This window comes from Pecten maximus, chromosome 19 (genome assembly GCF_902652985.1).
Source record: "Pecten maximus chromosome 19, xPecMax1.1, whole genome shotgun sequence".
Classification (NCBI taxonomy): Eukaryota; Metazoa; Mollusca; class Bivalvia; order Pectinida; family Pectinidae; genus Pecten; species Pecten maximus.
This window is the reverse complement of record NC_047033.1, coordinates 3,638,377-3,662,485: the sequence shown is the minus strand read 5'-3', so window position 1 is coordinate 3,662,485 and position 24,109 is coordinate 3,638,377. Positions and strand designations below refer to the sequence as shown.

General features: G+C 39.0%; 1 protein-coding gene across 1 annotated transcript in view; it reads right to left on the bottom strand.

Moving 5' to 3' along the window:
* Nucleotides 1-23,007, bottom strand: part of LOC117317245 — a 163,995-nt gene extending 140,988 nt beyond the window's left edge. The window contains 1 exon segment of the mRNA XM_033871974.1: nucleotides 20,962-23,007. Coding sequence (XP_033727865.1) covers nucleotides 20,962-22,704 — 1,743 coding nt within the window. The 5' untranslated portion in view covers nucleotides 22,705-23,007.
* Between the last annotated feature and the right edge of the window lie 1,102 nt (nucleotides 23,008-24,109).

The following is a 24,109-nucleotide window of genomic DNA, read 5'->3' as shown; positions in this document are numbered from 1 at the left end:
TACACTCTAGGGGCCAGAAACATCCCTACAGGACGGTGTCATAGAGAATAAATCTGTACACTCTGGGAGCCAGAAACACCCCTACAGGACGGTGTCATAGAGAATAAATCTGTACACTCTAGGGGCCAGAAACATCCCTACAGGACAGTGTCATAGAGAATAAATCTGTACACTATGGGGGCCATAAACATCCCTACAGGACGGTGTCATAGAGAATAAATCTGTACACTATGGGGGCCAGAAACATCCCTACAGGACGGTGTCACAGAGAATAAATCTGTACACTCTAGGGGCCAGAAACATCCCTACAGGACGGTGTCATAGAGAATAAATCTGTACACTCTGGGGGCCATAAACATCCCTACAGGACGGTGTCATAGAGAATAAATCTGTACACTCTGGGGACCAGAAACATCCCTACAAGACGGTGTCATAGAGAATAAATCTGTACACTCTAGGGGCCAGAAACACCCCTACAGGACAGTGTCATAGAGAATAAATCTGTACACTCTGGGGGCCAGAAACATCCCTACAGGACGGTGTCATAGAGAATAAATCTGTACACTCTGGGGACCAGAAACATCCCTACAGGACGGTGTCATAGAGAATAAATCTGTACACTCTGGGGGCCAGAAACATCCCTACAGGACAGTGTCATAGAGAATAAATCTGTACACTCCGGGGGCCAGAAACATCCCTACAGGACGGTGTCATAGAGAATAAATCTGTACACTCTGGGAGCCAGACACATCCCTCACTCAGAGTAAATCTGTAAGTTCTTGGGGCTAGAAAAGAACCTACAGGACGGCTTCACAGAAAATAAATCTTGAAGCTCTGGGGGCTTGAAACATCCCTACAAGACAGTGTCACCGAGAATAAATCTGTAAGCTCAGGGGGCCAGAATGTCCCTACAGGACGGCGTTACGGAAAATAAATCTTGAAGCTCAGGGGGCCAGAAATATCCTTTCAGGATGGTGTAAGCAAGAAAGGTCCCTACAAGATGGCGTCATCGAGAGTAAATCATCATAACACCAGACTATAGACCAGACTGTAGACCAGACTATAGACCAGACCAGACTATATATATAGACCAGACTATATATAGACCAGACTATATATATAGACCAGACTATAGACCAGACTATATATAGACCAGACTATATATATAGACCAGACTATATATAGACCAGACTATATATATAGACCAGACTATATATAGACCAGACTATATTTAGACCACACTATATATGGACCAGACTATATATAGACCAGACTATATATAGACCAGACTATAGACCAGACTATAGACCAGACTATATATAAACCAGACTACAGACCAGACTAAATATAGACCAGACTATATATATATAGACCAGACTATAGACCAGACTATAGACCAGACTATAGACCAGACTATATATAGACCAGACTATATATATAGACCAGACTATATATAGACCAGACTATAGACCAGACTATAGACCAGACTATAGACCAAACTATATATAGACCAGACTATATATATAGACCAGACTATATATAGACCAGACTATATATATAGACCACACTATATATGGACCAGACTATAGACCAGACTATATATAGACCAGACTATATATATAGACAAGACTATATATAGACCAGACTATAGACCAGACTATATATAGACCAGACTATAGACCAGACTAAATATAGACCAGACTATATATATATAGACCAGACTATAGACCAGACTATATATAGACCAGACTCTGTAACACATACAGCTACAGAAAATGTGTAATAATCTATGACCTAGAGCATGACTATGATATGCCAGCTATTGTTGTGAAGACAAAACATTCAGTCCATGTAATCAATTGTTCTGTGATTAATAACCTTTATTTTAAATGATTTAATTGGGAGATTGTAAATTGTTGCAGAAAACTCATAACATACTGTTGTCAGATAGAATACAAGAAAACAACTTTTTCCTGAAAACGTTAGCCATAGACAATCTGACAGGACACCTGTTACTGGACGTCACATCAAGCGGTTACTCATCCAAGGCTTGGTCAGTATACCAGTTTTATTTTTACTCTAACCAATTTGTATATTACACCTGAGCTGAGACACCAGGGCTGAAGTTTGAGGCCCATCAGGACTACAGTTAGGATCAAGCCTACACTGGTTATATACAGCCGAATTCCTTTCTCACCTGGCGACCTTCCTGACCTAAGGATACTTGAATGACACTAGAAACCAACACAGAATGGAGTGTAACCCACGCAATACCTCAGATCAATGACAAAACGAGCTCTGTATTCCATAGTACTAATTTTACATTCCTAGTTAAAATTGTGCCTGAGAATAGCCAAACTTTGGTCTGTAGACCATGGTCCAGGGGTCAAACTTTGGTCTGTAGACCATGGTCCAGGGGTCAATATCGCGGTTCCTCAAAAGATATTTTTACAAGGTCTAGTCAGTATGAAAATAGCCCCCAACAATTAACAAATGATCTCTAGAGCAGATTGTATGTTCATGTTTAAGAGCATATGAGATTTGTGAAACAAGAATTATCTGTCGGCCGCAATAGTTGCACCTGTAAAACATCACAATAGTCCAGACTGGTCTGTGATGTCCTGGTTGTGTCCTTGGGCAAGACACTTACCCTCTTTGGACAGCAGTGGTTACGTGTATGTTTTTAAGTGTGGTAGCCACCAGCTACAACAAAGTGACCCTGTCTGAAAATGACCCTGGCTGTATTAAGGGCAATAAACAACAAACAAAGAAATATAAGTATGTTTCACTTTACCATGTGTTATTGCCATCAGAGAGGATTGGCTAGAGTACTGGAGTAGAAACAGGTATGTATAGCTCAATTATCTGTTTGAATTCGGAGGTCCAAGGTTCAAAATCTGGTCTGAACCCCATTGAATTTTCCCTCTCTGATTATAAACAAAAGATGTAGTCAACATGTTTAACTACATCATCAAAATAACAAACTGACAAGGTTTTAATCTACCCTATATTTCAATAAATTAAAAAAAAAAGTTTCTGATCAACGTAAGAATCAGCGTTTGGGACAGAATCTATCGAAGGTTTGTGAGTTTTTTATGTTTCACAGTATGGTACTCTGCCAAAGGTCAAGCTGTGGTTGCTCCGAATTCTTATATAAACGACTCCACCTTACAAGTGACACAGCATAAAACCGCAAACTTTAAAAAAAAAATTCCTTTTTCTGCCAAGGTGAGCTCTAAAATAGACTGAAATTCTTCTACCTGTGTAACCAGTCGCGCCAGAGAACTTGCAATAGAAATTACAGGTAGGTGTTAAGGTATATATACGGCTACAGGTGTCAAGAGAATTTATCTCCACTTGTGTTTATCATTGATCACATCTGAAAACTGGCTTTGAGTCCTTATTATCATCACCCTGTTTCAGTGATAATATCTAAATTATCTCAGCTGTACTTTATCAAATCTATTCACTTTTCATTTTGGTTAAATACCTGTAAATTGTTTCTTTTATACTCTAAATAACACTGACCAGCATTAGTCTGTATGTGTATTGAATATTTCTCAGGACAGAATGTCTTTATACCAGACAATATGTCTAAGGTATTTCGAAAAGCAAACAAGTCACTAGAATGTTTTACACAGATAGAAAACCCCTTGATGGAGATCAAACCCTCCACTGACATTGAAGTGTTGTGGAAGTAATGATCAATACAGTAATTATGACAATATAAACAAAATAAAACCTGTAATGATGACGTAACTAATAATGATATAATTTGCTGATGGATTGACAAATTGATTTCAGTGCTTGTAAAACAGTGGGAAACTGTATACAGAAATAAACTTGTTCATTATAGCCGATAATTGTTTTTTCTTGTTTACCCTCTTCAACTCTGACGTACAAATTACGTTGTTTTTCTTGTTTTCTCATTAACTAATTATCCTATCTTCTCTCCCATTTCTTTGCTGCTGTTTAGTGTATTAAAAAGTCCTGAGTTCACAGAAACCCAGCTAACTGCCTCCCCATCAACCTAGGAACCACTGGCCATGTTCATTAGAATAGTGCTGTGTTAGTTAAGACAGACGCCATTGCTGTTGTTTTTTTTTTATTTATTTATTTTTTCATCCCATCTTCAATACTGCCACACTATAATATCATTACATATCCAATATGAGAGATGTAGACAAAATTCAGAACATGATGCTCAGTGCAATCAATCCACACAATTGTACTTGACATACAAAGTGTTTTGAATTGTCCATTTCATCATTAACTTCTACTATTCTCAGCCCTGGTTTCTGTTCTGACAGGTGATTCACAGCCTTGATTTCTGTTTTGATATGTGAACCACAGCCTTGATTTCTCTTCTGATCGACATGTGAACCACAGCCTTGGTTTCTGTTCTGACATGTGAACCATAGCCTTGATTTCTCTTCTGACATGTGAACCACAGCCTTGGTTTCTGTTCTGACATGTGAACCATAGCCATGGTTTCTGTTCTGACATGTGAACCATAGCCATGGTTTCTGTTCTGACATGTGAACCACAGCCTTTGTTTCTGTTCTGACATGTGAACCACAGCCTTGGTTTCTGTTCTGACATGTGAACCACATCCTTGGTTTCTGTTCTGACATGTGAACCATAGCCTTGGTTTCTGTTCTGACATGTGAACCACAGCCTTGGTTTCTGATTTGATATGTGAACCACAGCCTTGGTTTCTGTTCTGACATGTGAACCACAGCCTTGGTTTCTGTTCTGACATGTGAACCATAGCCTTGGTTTCTGTTCTGACATGTGAACCACAGCCTTGGTTTCTGTTCTGACATGTGAACCATAGCCTTGGTTTCTGTTCTGACATGTGAACCACAGCCTTGGTTTCTGATTTGATATGTGAACCACAGCCTTGGTTTCTGATTTGATATGTGATTCACAGCTTTGGTTTCTGATTAGACATGTGAATCATATTAACAATACACCTGTACTTGTGTACCTGTATTTATACATGTCTACACACACCTGTTCAATGTAGATAAACACCATCCCAGAAGATAACCCTAAGTCTGAAGCCTGACACCTGACAGAACAGCTATTGTTCTACAAACAAGAATTACATAACAGTTGATAGTATCTATATAAGATTCCTTGAATTGTCAAAATAATACTATACTTACTGTTACACATAAAAAGAGCTGTACAGTATTATACTGTTATCTCATATGCAGGTGAGATGTACAGGTGAGATGTACATGTGTGATGTACATGTGTGATTTACAGGTGAGATGTACAGGTGAGATGTACATGTGTGATGTACAGGTGAGATGTACAGGTGTGATAAACAGGTGAGATGTACAGGTAAGATGTACAGGTGAGATGTACAGGTGTGATGTACAGGTGAGATGTACAGGTGAGATGTACAGGTAAGATGTACAGGTGAGATGTACAGGTGAGATGTACAGTGAGATGTACATGTGTGATGTAACAATTAAATGCATTTTTTCTCTGATTACATTTGAGGTTATCAAACACAAGAATCAGCCTTCTCTAATTCTCACCTGTTCTGTATGTATTTTGATCATAAATAATAAATTCATAAAATATCAATACCAAACACCGAAACATAATGACACATTTTACCTACAAACACCTGTGAAATTGACACCTCAGACGTACCTTTTCCTGTTTCTTCTTTGCCTGCTTCCCCCCACATGAGAAACATCCCGCCATATCAGGGTGTGGCCCCTGTGACCTCTGACCTCTCCCTGTCCCAGAGGTGAATCCTTCACCGGGCCTCAGCCCCTAGCCCCCTCCTTGTCTCACACACAATCCTGTGCACTGCCTGTTATATGTTGGTATGGTACATCCAAATGGTAAAGAGAATTTTGTTTCAGGCTTGGTTAATTCTGCTCTAAACAGTTCCACCTGTCTGTGTTCCTACATCCAAACATGAAAACACTTGGTAACACTTTCCGTACAGCTTTAATTTTCTTTCAGGTAAAACTTTTTTCAAAGACTTGACCTCGTTAACACCTTCCTCATTGTCTGGCCAGGTATACTCGAGCCATTTTGCATGTCGTTGACATTTGCTTGGACCTATGTACACATTGTAACCCAGTGTTTACTTTCCATGTTCAGCTCCACAGAAAAAAAATCTCACTAACTTTCCTCAACCATTTCATACAAAGCGATTCTTGTGTACTCTACTTCTCGTGACACAAACCTTGGTAAAGTTTTATCCGGGGTAGATATTGCAGGTTCACCGTCTATAGAGGTACCCAGGTACAACAGTTTAGGGGACACCATCCAAGGTGACTCGAGAAAGGACGCCGTGGGACAAACACAACGCGACCTGGTCGTACTTCCAATCGGCTATATATTCCACTCACTAAAACTAACGTCAATCAATGTAGGAAATGTGGAAAGATAATTATTTTTATCTGCAACCAGGACATGACATCTACTAATTCTACTGTCAGTTTACGACAGGATGCAGGTCTATAGAACAATGCCATCTATCGTTACTCAGGTCCCCAAGTCGTTATCTCACCTGCACTACAGGTAAAACGGAGTCTACCTATATCGTAACACTCTCTCTCACTATCTATCTGTGAAACCCAAATGTGAAAATCAATATATAGAGACAAATCAATAATTCATTTTATTATCAAAATAATTTCACAGGTCCCCTCAATGGGGCCTAAGGCTTTTTCTGGGTCATCCACTAATTACAATATTATGCGACAGGTATACTCTCTATCTGCATACTTTTAAACGTTATATGGCTACACAGGTATGCTTAATATAATTCATAGGTATATGGCCAGGAGCTTATCTTAGTTAAATAAGATATGTCTCCCCAGTAGGATGTAAGCTATCTACGACGCCCTATACCTAATTATCACATGCACAACAAGCTTTGATCTTGCTAACTCTATTCCTACCTTCTGCCACATGCCCTCGCCTTATATTTATAATATATATTACATGTGCTTTTTTTCCTCCTAAAATTAAGCAAGAATCATGTACAATCCATAGAGGGAATGTAAACATAGTAGGAAAAGTGTGTAGAAGTGTACAAGTTATCTCCCCTTGTTTGTAAAAATTCCTGAGATGTTCACCGACATCTTTTGAAGAGCATAGAGATATGCTATGATTTATAACCACAATTTTAAGGAATTAAATAATTTCTTACTTTGAATATATCAAGTAAAATATTCAAGACTAACTTACTGAACAGGATATCGTGTTTTTCAATTCCCAGATATCATTTTAGGATTATTATAACACCCGGAATTTATAAAGTAATTTAAAATATCATATTTAGCAGTTCTTAAAACAAAAAAAAAAAAAAAAGATCATTAAGTGATAAAGATTTTAAAGATTTGAAATCCAGTGCTAATCTACATATACATAATTTTTTAAATTTCTAATTCTGAAGTATTCAGCTATAGGTATACTGTTTTTTTACAAAACAACAGTTTTCAGCAAAAAGCTGGAAAAATAAAAACTTTAACCATTAAAAATATTGTATTCCAGTGTTATTTTAATGTGTTCATATATCCTGCTGGAAAAAAAGCAGTCTAATTTAGTATATGGTGGAAAGTTGGCTTCACAACCACCCTAAAATATGTTAAACAATTCAGCATTTTACCAGAGGAAACTACGAGGAGGTTGTTCTCTACTGATGCGCTCTACATCAAGATATGTTAGAAGTGAATTTTATTGTACAAATGATTGCTGCCACTAGGGATAAACATCTCTAGCCACTTTGCTGCACAGGTTTAATGCTGGCTGGCATTTGGTGCCGATTTGTATACTTGTGTATAAATATATACAATCCGTATTATCTAATGCTTCCATTCAATTACGGAAACTACCTCTTCACAGAGAAAAACACCGTTAATTACTCTGAGTCATAGACAAGTTTGTATAAATATCAGCCGGCTATATATATAAAGTTTTGGACAGAACGAATTCCTCTAACGACTGCACACATCCATTATGTCAGGTAAAACTAGGTGCAATGATTCTGAGGGATGGAATCCTGCCTGATGCTTGTAAAATCAGCGGAGAACACTTGTGAAATATTTCAACAGTATGTTTCAATTACAGGGTTTGAGAATTCTCTCAGACCATGTTTTCTTTGTACTTCCTGCTCCAATGTTGGAACATCTTAAAAAACACATATTCATGAAGTTTTAACGTAATCAAAGGTTTAATAAATTTAACTCAAATAGCCAAACCCTTAGAAGTAATTATGAATGTTTTTTATTTCTATAAATGTCTTATCCCTGCAGTCAGCAACACTGAAATCTTCAAAGAAACATCATCATTAAAGATATTTTGTTGCGTCTAAAATTTGAGAGAAGTTGCAAAACACAGGATGTTTTGAATTTTGGTATGTGGAAATTTTTCATCTTCCAATAAAAATGCATGGTGGCAATAATTATTGAAACATACAACCTAAATTATCTATATAAACATGTTGATATTATTTGAAGAAGTGGTTTCACTAATTAACACACCTGCTCCTAATCTCATCAATATTCGTTTACATCAGGAGATTTATTTGCTTAATTGCTTCCAGAGGAAATCTTTTAAAGAATTTAAGAAAAGTTCCTCAACTACTTTTTTTCCCTTAAATTCAATAATGCTTTCTCCAATGGGAAATTGCTGATGAGGAATACTTCCGTAAACTTTTTAAAGATTTTTGATTTTCACTTGATTTTCACTTTCCAAACTTGCCAACCCTTGATTATTTAGGTTGGATTTTTACTAAGATCTAGGCTGAAGTAACATAAGCAAAACTTTTATCATTCATGATTTTTATATTTCAAGCAGTCCCTCAGATATAACTATTTAAACATGTAGTTTTCATATTTTAATTTTTCATATATAGGCCTTTAACTGTGCAGCAGATCTGGACTGAATGTTGCAGGTGTCTATATATGAAGTAGTTCAAATGGTTAGGGTATCCAGAGTTTGTCGGACCTGAGTTGGAGTCCAGGTCTGGTTGCTACATTTTTCCACTTGTACATTCGGCGCCCAACTACCCAAAAACTTAATGGTCAAAGACTTCATTGAAAAAGAGAGAAATATATTGCAGAATTTGATTTGGCTGAATGACAGTAGCCAGGTAGCTAGAGTGTTTAAAATTTGGAGGTCCTGGGTTCGAGTCCGGTTGTTGTATTTTTTCTCTCCTTTTCAATCTACTTTTCTAAGACTGGAAATTTTGACCATACACGTTCTTCCTCATAGGAGTTTATTTTGAAATCTTTCATAGTGAGACTGACAAACCTAATGTATGGCTGCCTGCTACACCGGGTGATAATACACATGTTGTTACTACTCAGTAATCAGAAGTTAAATGTCTACCTAACTCATCAACATGCCAGTTTGGTGTGTGTGAAAAAAAGATGGCTAAAAAGGCATAAGAATCATCTCTATCTCAGGAAATAAATGAGTAAACAGCTGCCACAATGAGAGGCCACTCTGCTTCACAGCAATAAACATATAATGTTGCATATACCAAACTTTCTTGTTTCCTAAAATACCTATTGGTGTATTTTTACCTTCACTGAGAAAAGAGCTCCAGTGCTATAGCTACTGCCAACGTTTTAACACACAAGACCAAAAATATCTCACAATTTTTTTCCCCTTTCATCAATTATGACTCACAAAATGAACTGTTTTGCTGTAATCTCCAGATAGGCATGGTATTAAAATGCATTCTACAAAAACTGTTTCAATTTAACCTGAAATTCCTTCTTTAATTGACTTAAGATTCTATAAAATAGATAGACATCTAGGCGAAATCAGCGGTAGTATAGCTATCATAATGCAAAATAAATCTCCAACATTAACATATAGATTCCAATTTGAAATAAAATGTTTCTTGTACAATATGTGATTTCTATATACAATCTTCAAAATTCACTGAGAAGTGTTGAACAGATTTTATTGTCCAATATTCTTGAAATTGAGATATTTAAAAATCTCAATAATTCTAGTCTTCATGACTTCTATGAATGTGGATTATCCTGATAATCAAGGTCACTCAAGGTCACACATTAGTCACAAGGTCATACAAGGTCACACATTAGTTACAAGGTCATACAAGGTTAAACTGTCATGTGAGGAGAGTAGAATTAATTTGAAACATCATAGTTCCAACAAAAATTTTCTAAATTACCTGATGGCAAGGATTATGGTAATGTACATTTCACAAAATTAAATGTAAGCTTGAATTAGCAAATACACATTTTCGTGATAAAGTTACTTTTTTTTTATCTCCCATGCTTTGGAAGTCATAAATCTTACATTATTAATGAGAATTCCATCCTTAATATAATTTTAGTAGGATAGTAATTTTTGGAGCTCTCCTAAGTGGAGGAAGCTTTCTCCCAGTGGGGTGTGAATCTTTGATTACATCTGGAAAAGAGATATATATACAAACCACAAAGTCAGTGATGCTTAATTTAACCAAATATCCACTGATTATGTACATAAATATACTTGGCAAATTCTAGGTCTTCCTCATCACTGAGAAAATACACAGATCCCCAACTACTACCAACCTAGTACAAATTAAGGTATACAGGCTGTTGATCTGCAGCTAAGGCACCAGCCACCCAAATATACCATATCTTTGTCATCATCATCATTTCATCTATAATAACAATCTTATCATCGTCATTTTCATTGTTAGGCCTGTCAAACACAATCTGGTACATAGGCATATAGCCAGATTAGGTGACATTTTCACTTGATCTACGATCAGAAGAAAAGCCAACTAAGATCCAACAACATTCTTTTTATTTTCCCAGTATCACTTACAATTTTAAGTTAACACAATATTTTTTTCTTAAATGTGTTCCCGCATTCTTTGAAAATTAAGAGTTCCTGAGCCCATATGCAAGTCATGCACATATATATATAGTTCCAAATGTTACAACCCTAGAAACTGAAAAAGAAAACAATATCTTCAATTGTATTATTGCTGTTGACAATATTTTCGGACAGTTTATCAAGAATTAGTCTCAAAGGAAAATGCCAAAAAACTACAGGATTTTAAATTGACATATTGTTTACGATACCCTTTGAAGGCACATTTATAAAAACAAACATATGTTGGTCTGAAGTATCATGAATGAATCTATGCATAATTACGGTAAGTGGCATAGTACGCTGCTTCATTTGTATGATTGGTTGGATCGAGAAAATGCCAGATGCATTATGGGGTATCATTTTCGTCACATGATTGTCTGATTACTTCCAAATATGGTGTTTTCAGAACCTGACAAACCAAGTAGGCGTATGTAAGCCCCCTATACCTATTGAATCAGAAACACATGGGTCAAATAGGCTAAAATCTTCGAATGACCGCTTCTCAATAACCAAGAGGCCTATAGGCCTGTAGCATACTGGGTTGAAGGGCTAACAAGTCTTCATTGATATCGTGAGTTACTTTTCAGTATTAACAAAAAGCTTGCAACTTGGGCGATCCAGGTAAAAAAGAAAATATTATATATTCTCACAAGAACAAAAATTAAGCGTAAATATGCCGGCCGGAACCCTTCCTTAATCCAACACTTTGCTTTAGATCATCGGATTCAGGATTCCATTGACTTTCACATGTTGACTTTGCTGGTCTGATACTGAACAGAACTGTGACATTTTACTTTAAGGAGAATACTTTTTATTACAGCTATCTTAACAAGTATCGTCTTGGCATTGTGGAGATGAAATCTGAGTCTTCCAAATGTTTGTGTCAGGTTATAACTAAGACTTCATGTTCTCCTCTGTAGAGAATAAATCCGAATCATCTGCATGTTTGTCTGTTCCAGGTTATAAATGAAGACTTTATTATGTCATTGCAGCGGGATGCTTGGTCCAGAATATACCGCTAATCTGTAAAACATTCCCCAGACACACACTTCCTGATAACATTTTAATCTAACATTTGCAGTCCAAGACATGCACTTAGAACTATTTACTTTTTTCTTGAAGATGAAATAAACCAGTGTATGTAACACCTTGATAGATAAATGACGTAACGATACGTAATAAAAACGACACAACTATTATGATACAGGGAAAGTACAGCAATGAAATTATCTTGACGATTCCAAGCTTTATGTGTAAGCTTAGGAATTACCAGGTCCCCGAAAAGAGGCTTGAACTCCAACATCCTAACATCCCCCAACTGTATCTTATTTTAAATTTTAAAGATTTCGAATCAAAATGACAGTTAAAGTACTGTATGTTTTACAACATGGGCGTGCTTATTAACAAGCAAGGGATGGAAAATGTTATTAATAAATTAACGTTATAAGATATATATGATAAACAATTCAAACGCTTTCAGAAAAAAGGATTAAGCAATCAACTTGGCTTTGAGGAAGTTTGATACAAATATTTACAATAAACTTGTTCAACATTGACAACTTTAAATACATGTCTCAAAATTATTTTGAAATTTTTCATTTTGAATTCTTGAATGTCCTACAGTAACATCAATGTAGGGGGAGATAATCTAGGATTAAGCTGCCCTGTCTCTAGGGGAGATAATCTAGGATTAAGTTGCCCTGTCTGTAGGGGAGATAATCTAGGATAAAGCTGCCCTGTCTCTAGGGGAGATAATCTAGGATTAAGCTGCCCTGTCTCTAGGGGAGATAATCTAGGATTAAGCTGCCCCGTCTCTAGGGGAGATAATCTAGGATTAAGCTGCCCCATCTCTAGGGGAGATAATCTAGGATTAAGCTGCCCAGTCTCTAGGGGAGATAATCTAGGATTAAGTTGCCCTGTCTCTAGGGGAGATAATCTAGGATTAAGTTGCCCTGTCTCTAGGGGAGATAATCTAGGATTAAGTAGCCCCGTCTCTAGGGGAGATAATCTAGGATTAAGTTGCCCTGTCTGTAGGGGAGATAATCTAGGATTAAGCTGTCCCGTCTCTAGGGGAGATAATCTAGGATTAAGCTGTCCCGTCTCTAGGGGAGATAATCTAGGATTAAGTTGCCCTGTCTGTAGGGGAGATAATCTAGGATTAAGCTGTCCCGTCTCTAGAGGAGATAATCTAGGATTAAGCTGTCCTGTCTCTAGGGGAGATAATCTAGGATTAAGTTGCCCTGTCTGTAGGGGAGATAATCTAGGATTAAGCTGTCCCGTCTCTAGAGGAGATAATCTAGGATTAAGCTGTCCCTGTCTCTAGGGGAGATAATCTAGGATTAAGTTGCCCTGTCTCTAGGGGAGATAATCTAGGATTAAGTAGCCCCGTCTCTAGGGGAGATAATCTAGGATTAAGTTGCCCTGTCTCTGGGGAGATAATCTAGGATTAAGTTGCCCTGTCTCTAGGGGAGATAATCTAGGATTAAGTAGCCCCGTCTCTAGGGGAGATAATCTAGGATTAAGTTGCCCTGTCTCTGGGGAGATAATCTAGGATTAAGTTGCCCTGTCTCTAGGGGAGATAATCTAGGATTAAGTTGCCCTGTCTGTAGGGGAGATAATCTAGGATTAAGTAGCCCCGTCTCTAGGGGAGATAATCTAGGATTAAGTAGCCCAGTCTCTAGGGGAGATAATCTAGGATTAAGTTGCCCTGTCTCTAGGGGAGATAATCTAGGATTAAGCTGCCCTGTCTCTAGGGGAGATAATCTAGGATTAAGCTGCCCCGTCTCTAGGGGAGATAATCTAGGATTAAGCTGCCCTGTCTCTAGGGGAGATAATCTAGGATTAAGCTGCCCCGTCTCTAGGGGAGATAATCTAGGATTAAGCTGCCCTGTCTCTAGGGGAGATAATCTAGGATTAAGCTGCCCTGTCTCTAGAGTGTTTAATTTACAGAGGAGAAACAGAGTCTCAAACTAAGGGAGATAATCTGGCAAGAAAATGCAGCAGGTCAATTCTGTAAAACACTTTGGAACTGGTAGCTGATCTACTGGGTAATTTATCCTCAATTACTCAAATTTGTTCGAAACGAGTTCATACTACGACTTTAAAACTTATATAGCCAAGGCAGGTAAAAATAAATTTTCCTCTTAATCCAGGAAGTTTGAATGGTAGTGTATTCCTCTATTCTAAAAGCTTACTATTAAAGCTTGGGGAGGGCTTATTTATGAAACACATTTAGCTTAATATTCATAAAACTCTGCAAAAATGAAGAAAGGCCTGATGGTTTTTTTATTTTAAGATGTTACAGCCACTTCTGGCTATTTCGGAAAAAAATTTTTTCAATCATTCCGACAGAGCAAGGCCTTTTTTTTCAAGACTTTTTGACCAATCAGGGAGAACCCATCTGGGTGAAAATGTGTCAATGATCATTTGCCTGACCATTAGGACTGTTGCCATTGGCTGATCTAATTGCCTGTCCACATAACATACAAAGTAGTGTATAAGTCTTTGAAACATTGTATACGTTTTATTTTAAAAAAAAATTTATAACTTCTTTTTAAAAATTCAAAAGGGGAACATGGTCTTTTGATCGTTAGTTGTTAAAAAAAAACCCAAAAATATTGGCAACTTCAAATACAGGACGCCCTTTGGTAAAAAGTCTGGTTCTTTACCTTCACAAGGCCATGCAACAGAATCCTCTCTTGAATTGTTCAAATTAAGGCTCAGGGTAAAGAGCTTTCAAGAGATAACTAAACTTTTATCATAACCAAACATTCCTTACAAACATATTTAATGTATTTATAATGATCGCTTGATTGTTTATCTGTATCAATTTGATGTTTTTATTCAAATGAAGCACACACGTATGTAGTCTTTGAATAAAGAATTTTTAGAAAGAAAATTTCCTCTCATCATCAGGGTCAGTAAGATGTTTGGCTCGGTTACATAACATCATGTGAGGATCCTGATCCTGTTCCCATGGCGATATGGGAGCACCATACATTACTACTGAGGCAGACTAATTAACGAGAGTGTCAGACATGCTCTTTTATCTTTTTATTTTTTACGTAGGTGATTAATGAGACAATTCAAATTCAATTTTTTTCCTGCAATAAGTTTACCTTTTAGCTGGAAATCAAACAAAACACTACAGGCGAATCTCTCTTATCATACATATACATAAAATTACAAAATTAAATGGAGCAAACATCCCATTTTTTGTTTTTCGTCACTACTAAAGATATTGCCCTTTCTCCTTACGACATTTTATCACTAGCCCTCCACCTCTGGGTTGCGAGTTCGAAACCCACATGGGACAGTTGCCTGGTACCGTAGGCCGGTGGCTTTTCTATGGGTACTCAGGCTTTCCTCCATCTCAAAAACCTGGCACGTCCTTAAAAAACCCTGGCAGTTAATAGGACGTTAAAAAAAAAATTAAACCAAATGAACCATACGAAACTGTGAATTGCATCTGTTTTCTATGGTAATATGTAAAAATCTATGTCGAAGTTTTAGACAGGTTTTGGTAATATACATGTGGTCTGTATAGACAGGTTTTTGTTATATACATGTGGCCTGTATAGACAGGTTTTTGTTATATACGTGGCCTGTATAGACAGGTTTTTGTTATATACATGTGGCCTGTATAGACAGGTTTTTGTTATATACATGTGGCCTGTATAGACAGGTTTTGGTAATATACATGTGGCCTGTATAGACAGGTTTTTGTTATATACATGTGGCCTGTATAGACAGGTTTTTGTTATATACATGTGGCCTGTATAGACAGGTTTTTGTTATATACATGTGGCCTGTATAGACAGGTTTTTGTTATATTGGCCAGGTTCTTATCATGTTATCGACCATTTTTTATACATGGAAATGTTCACCAAGTTGTTTATTTCTTAACCTCAGTGTTTGTGCTGTTTAATATTTGATCAACAGCTAAGGTCACTTAGGACTGCCTTCCCTGTGTGCGAGATGCATGTGGGGAATGTCTGTGTATTTTGGGGGGCTGCAATATGTCTGTGTTTGTCTACATGTGATAGTGTGGAACTGATGTTGACTTTATAGTGCTACCTCACTGCAACATACTGCTGAAGACACCCAGCAGGACACCCCACCCAGTCACATCATACTGACAACAGTTCAAACCAGTCGTCACACTTCCAAAATTCTCATGATCACAAAGCAGAAACAAGTACATACCTCAGTACTTCCAATTAACTAGACTGAAGCTGCTATGAAGCTTATGTTATTAAACGGTAATATAATTTGGATATTGCTATAGATATATATGTAGTTATTCCCATTACAGAAACTCGAACAAGATTTTTTTAATAGTCACGGCATGAACCTACTTGTAAGTCATTAGAATCTTGAGAGCTAAATTTGGAGAAATAGTGGGAGCAATAAACATTCTTTAACAGTTGGTCAGAGTGTTTTAAAAACATCTGGCATGGAGACTCCTCTCCATAGTAACTGAACACCAGGCGGAGAATATTTTCATGTTTTTAATTTCTACAGAGGTGAAGGGTCTTCAGATAAAACATTGGAGCACTATCCAACATCTTCTGCCTATCTCAATTGCAGCCAATTAATGTAGTACTGTTTTAAGTCAGTCAGTGCCGGAGATTGTTCTAGGGGAAGCCAAAAACTCTCCCCAATTTTGTCTAGTGGAAAGCCATATTTCTGTGTCGGTTTGGGAGATAAGTTTGGACAGAGATACAGAACTTCACCTGTCACTGCCAAACATGTACTTTTATATCCAAAATAAAGGGAGACAATCAACATCAAAACTCCTATCAGTAATGTGATGGTGTGACATTGTTTGCAACTTTCCAATAGGTATTTTCAAAAAAAAAAAAAATTATTTTTATGTTCTGACAACATTATACTGGTTTTCTGATTAAATATTTACTTGTTCATTATAAACAATTTTATGACAATTTTAATATGTCCTCTAGTATCGTTGAAAGCAGTCATCTGCCCAAATGGATCACCTGGCAGACCAAGTAGGTTTTCTAAATGAACTCAAAAAACTCACAAATTTAGGACACTATAATTTAACATGTTCCTTTATCATTGTAAATAAATGTCTTTCCATGTAAATATTTGTGAAGTAAAATAAAGGGCAGGACAAGTTTTGTATTTAAAAGAAAACAAGGTGACTTTTGAAATTGACCCTTGCTGATCATTGACCACAGGTAACCCTGTGACCCATGCAGACACCATGAACCATGACCCCACATAACCCTGTGACCCTGTTAACCCCTGACCCCATATAACCCTGTGAATCAAGCTTTTACAATGCCCCCAGATAACCCTCTGACCTGTTAACCCCTGACCCCAGGTAACCCTGTGAATCCAGCTTTTACCATAGCCCAGATGAGCCTGTGACCCCAACTTACCCCTGTTCTGCTCCAACATTGTAGGATCAAAACCAACAGGTTCTTTTATCATGTTTTATTGGTGGTGATTGGTATTCCCTTTGGACCACCCCTTCCTTTATCTCTGCCTTTGCCCCCCCCCCCCCCCCCCCCCCCCAGCCTCCCTCCCCCCCCCCCACCCCTTTCTCCCTTCCCTCCTCTTCCCCTCAAGGTATATATCTCTCTGTAGTCCATGTCATTATCGGTAATTAAGACATGTTTATATCCTGATCCTAGTTACACTACTACATCAGACATCATTCATCGTTTTATACAGATGTATCAGTACCAGTTATCATCAAGTCGTACTGGGTAACTACCTACCAGGAGAACATAGCGGCCAAACATATCATATTCAAAAAATTATTGTCTTCAAAACAAAGGGACTCATCAGACTGAACATCAAGCCTACTTCCACCACCCAAAATCTCTCTTTTCCTTTTATTCCAATATCCTGTCCCCTCTCACCATTGTACAAAGTAAGTTTATAAGAACATGTCATGTCAGCTAGATTATTTTCTAATTTTAGTTATGATTAGTTGTGATATATACTGTAAGGCCACAGACAACCAGAAGATGTCTGTAAGGCCACAGACAACCAGAAGATGTCCAGAACTATAAGGCCACAGACAACCAGAAGATGTCCGTAAGGCCACAGACAACCAGAAGATGTCTGTAAGGCCACAGACAACCAGACAATGTCTGTAAGGCCACAGACAACCAGGAGATGTCCAGAACTATAAGGCCACAGACAACCAGAAGATGTCCAGAACTGTAAGGGCACAGACAACCAGAAGATGTCCAGAACTATAAGGCCACAGACAACCAGAAGATGTCCAGAACTGTAAGGCCACAGACAACCAGAAGATGTCCAGAACTGTAAGGGCACAGACAACCAGAAGATGTCCAGAACTGTAAGGCCACAGACAACCAGAAGATGTCCAGAACTGTAAGGGCACAGACAACCAGGAGATGTCCAGAACTATAAGGCCACAGACAACCAGACGATGTCCAGAACTGTAAGGCCACAGACAACCAGAAGATGTCCAGAACTATAAGGCCACAGACAACCAGAAGATGTCCAGAACTATAAGGCCACAGACAACCAGGAGATGTCCAGAACTATAAGGCCACAGACAACCAGAAGATGTCTGTAAGGCCACAGACAACCAGAAGATGTCCAGAACTGTAAGGCCACAGACAACCAGGAGATGTCCAGAACTGTAAGGCCACAGACAACTAGAAGATGTCTGTAGGGCCACAGACAACCAGAAGATGTCCGTTAGGCCACAGACAACCAGAAGATGTCTGTAAGGCCACAGACAACCAGAAGATGTCCAGAACTGTAAGGCCACAGACAACCAGAAGATGTTCGTAAGGCCACAGACAACCAGAAGATGTCTGTAAGACCACAAACAACCAGAAGATGTCCGTAAGGCCACAGACAACTAGAAGATGTCTGTAGGGCCACAGACAACCAGAAGATGTCCGTTAGGCCACAGACAACCAGAAGATGTCTGTAAGGCCACAGACAACCAGAAGATGTATGTAAGGCCACAGACAACCAGGAGATGTCTGTAAGGCCACAGACAACCAGAAGATGTATGTAAGGCCACAGACAACCAGAAGATGTCTGTAAGGCACAGACAACCAGAAGATGTCTGTAAGGCCACAGACAACCAGAAGATGTCTGTAAGGCCACAGACAACCAGAAGATGTCCAGAACTATAAGGCCACAGAAGGTGGTAGCTATGTCTGTAGTACAATACACAACATGTGTGGTATGGACCCCATGTAGATCATAGATAGATTGAAACCTACATGTAGTAAGATTACAGGGAAGATAGAGCCTATCTATAGCCTGGTCAACACTGGTCAAAACTGGCAGGAGCTGGTACTCATAAAATCTTCTGTATCCTTATCACCATTGCCCCCCCCCCCCCCCCCCCCCCCCCCCCTCTCTCTCTCTCTCTCTCTCTCTCTCTCTCTTCTGGCCCACTCCATCAACACCAACATCAACAGGTCCCTGGCCTTTTTTCAATGAAATTACACCTCTCCAGGAAACACATATCATAGTTTTTTAAAAGTTATTTCTTGAAGAGACACTAGACATATATGAGGTATGTCCAACTCTATAAGAGGCAGTACAGTAACAAGAAAACAAGAAAAAGGGAGGGGGAGAGGGGGGTACCTTAATCTCAAAGACAATGGTATCTGACCTTGGGGCCACAGTTACATGTATGTATGATGTATGTATGATACCTGACCTGGGGCCCACAGTTACATGTATGTATGATACCTGACCTGGGGCCCACTGTAAGTTACATGACCTGACCTAGGGTCCACATGCAGTTACATGTATGTATGATACCTGACCTAGGGCCCACAGTTACATGTATGTATGATACCTGACCTAGGGCCCACAGTTACATGTATGTATGATACCTGACCTTGGGCCCACAGTTACATGTATGATACCTGACCTAGGGTCCACAGTTACATGTATGTATGATACTGACCTTGGGCCCACAGTTACATGTATGTATGATACCTGACCTTGGGCCCACAGTTACATGTATGTATGATAATGACCTAGGGCCCACAGTTATATGTATGTATGATACCTGACCTAGGGCCCACAGTTACATGTATGTATGATACCTGACCTAGGATCCACAGTTACATGACCTGACCTAGGGTCCACAGTTACATGTATTTATGATACTGACCTAGGGTCCACAGTTACATGTATGTATGATACTGACCTTGGGCCCACAGTTACATGTATGTATGATACCTGACCTAGGGTCCACAGTTACATGACCTGACCTAGGGTCCACAGTTACATGTATGTATGATACTGACCTAGGGTCCACAGTTACATGTATGTATGATAACTGACCTGGGGCCCACAGTTACATAACCTGACCTAGGGTCCACAGTTACATGTATGTATGATACTGACCTAGGGTCCACAGTTACATGTATGTATGATACCTGACCTGGGTCCCACAGTTACATGTATGTATGATACCTGACCTAGGGCCCACAGTTACATGTATGTATGATACCTGACCTGGGGCCCACAGTTACATGTATGTATAAGACCTGACCTAGGGCCCATAGTTACATGTATGTATGATACCTGACCTAGGGCCCACAGTTACATGTATGTACGATACCCGACCTTGGGCCCACAGTTACATGTACGATACCTGACCTTGGGTCCACAGTTACATGTATGTATAATACCTGACATGGGGCCCACAGTTACATGTATGTATGATACCTGACCTAGGGTCCACAGTTACATGTATGTATGATATCTGACCTGGGGCCCACAGTTACATGTATGTATGATACCTGACCTAGGGCCCACAGTTACATGTATGTATGATACTGACCTAGGGTCCACAGTTATATGTATGTATGATACTGACCTAGGGCCCACAGTTATATGTATGTATGATACCTGACCTAGGGCCCACAGTTACATGTATGTACCCAAACAGTTCACCCAACCAGTGACTTTATAAGCATACAACCGATACTATTCCCTGTACTATCTAACCGTAGTTATCTCCCTTTACAAGAAACTAAAATATCAACCTAGTTATCTCCCCTTATTTTACTGACCACATGCTTAGCTTACCTTGCGTGAAGAAGGCTGTTCCATATACCTCCCACTGGGATAACCTCCCTTAGATTGTTGTTCGAGGCCTTTCCTTATCTGCTGATACAAAACTGGTCCTGTTTCAACTCGTTTTGGCTCAGGAATTATCCTAGGAGCTCTCACTAAACTGTCCAAATGGTGATAATATCCGTCTCTTCTATCGTGAAATCCTGTCGATTCCATGGTGGTGGTGGTTCCGGTGGTTGGATGTCCACTCACAGAAGGGTGATCATGAATACTGGACGTCATGCCAACCACTTCTGGGTGACTATCCGTATGAGCTTTATTCCAAGATTTTTCCTTTGGGAGAAAAAGTCTGGGAAATCCTCTGCGGACCTGTTTTTGATTATGATCCATTTTATCAGACTGTTTAGAGGGAGACTGTTGTATTAGTTGATCCTTATGACTAGGCCCTGACTGCGAAGTATTAAACAACCCACGATAATTAGTTTTAGATTGTGTAGATTGACTCTTCCCTTTTGCCACATTTCGTTCTGAGAGATTCTCCATTTTAAATACACCCTGTCCTGCAATGTTGCTTGTTTTTCGTCCATAATCTACTTGATCTTGTTCCGTGACGATGTTATCGTACTCATCATTTCCATCGCTGGTCACTCCGTCTGATGTCTCTGTGTTGGTCACATGACTTTGGAATGTGTGCTGATTGGTCGATAGAAAATCACTTTCCTTTGGCGGAATGATGACTTTTAATCTTGGTCTATCTTTTGTTTTGGACAAATCTTTTATCGGTGTACTACAAACACGCGGAGAAAACACAAAATTTGATCGCATACTAAAATTGGCAGGGAGTGTTGTGTAATATGCATAGTTAGGGGCACTTTCTGTCCCCAGGGACGGATCAACAAGGGACTGTTCCAGGTCCCTTGGAAATTGACGAGGTCCTAAATGAATGTCACTCAAATTTGAATCGGTTGAAGTCAATGATGATGATTGCACAGGTTTATTCCGGGAGATATGGAAATCTCTGGCACGCTTATCTCCCCTGAATTGTTCGGACATGTTGACTGTCCTTCCCGACCCATGTATATTCGGGCCTGGTACTGTTTGTATACAATCCTTCACATTACCGACCGTGTAACGTATATGTGACAGATCAGGTTTGCGATGGACGTAATCGTCAGCCATGTAAGTCCTTGTGGCCATATTGTACGGAGACTTATGTTGCAGATTCCCCGCAGGTGATTCGTATTTCTCACCGATCATTGATAAATTGTCACCATTGGTAACATCAGGACTCCATGTCACGTGACGGTACCCATGACCACTCCGCCGTGGATCCTGATGTTTTTCGTATTTTTTCCGTAAACTTCCATAAGGTGATGATTCTGAACTCAAGTTGCTTGGTGACCTTGACCTTGTGAGGTCAGATGAATCGTAACTGAAATCCTGACCATTTTCCTGCATCTGCCTTGACCTTTCTTTGACCTTGTCCAAATTGTCATATACACACTCGGTCTGAACTTCACTGGTAGCGTCATATCCCAAACTGTCCCTTCCTGAATTATCAGACATGTGTATATGAGACTTATCTCCCTTAACGGGGTCGAAACTTGGAGGGCTTCTCATTCCGGGAGAAACCCTCGTGCGAAAAAGCCTTGTCTGGTGTGCTTTAGGAGCTTGTGATTCTTGGCTATGATAATCAGAATACTGTTGACCCCCAGCTTTTCCCTTTGGAGGTTTTCGTGAAACAAATTTCAACATGGTCAATGTTTCGGATACTGTACACTTTCACTTTGTCAATACTTGTGGTATTTGTGGTTAACAAATGTCTGTGTTGTGGTAACCGTGGTTACAGTTTACACAAAACTTCTGGTGTTGTGCCATGTTTCCATGTTTTAAGCTCACAGATAATAGATGTCAAGCCCTAGTTATCCGGTACAAGGCCCCGGGGTAAGTACTCCGTTAGGAAGGGGTGTGGTCCGCCATCGTTGTACCCGAATTCCGTTCAAGATTTCCGGGGTGCATTCTTCAGACCATCCAAGTTTGGGTAATTTTTAAAACCCGACGCACCAACTAAACATACCGATGCCTGTTTTGAAATGGTTATACCTTACATTTCCTCATCAATGCTTTCCCAATCTGTAGGTCTATTTGTATGTGTGTTGGCAGCTAGTCAGATTTGAGGTAGAGAAACTGCAGCTCTCCCTTCACACACTGGACAGCGTAGTAGTGTAGTGGCTCCACTCTCATCCTCCATTACCTGGACAAAATCTTATCTCTCTACCTAATCTGCTAACCCCTCTCAGCTTTTACTTTCACACCTACACCAGTATCTACCTGGGTATATGCTGAAAGTGTTTTAGCCCCACAGTCTATCAGGATTTCGGTACCAACTGCAGTAAGTATATGATCAGGATATTCTTCACTGAACAAGTTTCCATGAAATTATTTAAAGTTTTTCCTAAACATGATCTGGAAATTTGTTAAATAGTTCCACAGTGTTAGCATTAACACAGAATTATTTAAAGTTTTCTCTAAACATGATCTGGAAATTTGTTAAATAGTTCCACAGTGTTAGCATTAACAAAGAATTATTTAAAGTTTTTCCTAAACATTATCCGAATATTTGTTAAATAGTTCCACAGTGTAAGCATATAATTAACACAGAATTATTTAAACATTTCCTGATTATGTCGTTAACAGTCATGTTCAAAACCGTTCACATATGATTATACCCTATATATATATATATACACACCGATGTGTTAGCACAGAGGAAAAGTTATATCAAAACGTATATACAAGTTCTACAGTAGAGAATTTTATAATGAGAACAATACACACTGGATACAAGTCAACAGCACCAATAAAATCGCATTATATAACACCTACACACCTTACTGGATCAACATTCATGCATCCATGAATGCCAACGATTAGCACCTTCACAGTTAATCACCTGCAGCACGTGTGCAACACATGTGTAGCTAAAGCCCTGAAGTTTACCGTGGCAACCAGAGCCCTCGGGATCCAACTGCAGCCCTTCTGATTACTGCAGCAACCTGGAGCCTTCAGTATTCTACAGCTTCCTTTTCATCCAGAATATGAAAAGTTGTTTTGTTATTTCTTAATATTTATTAGAAGTTACTCCCTACAATCATCATGG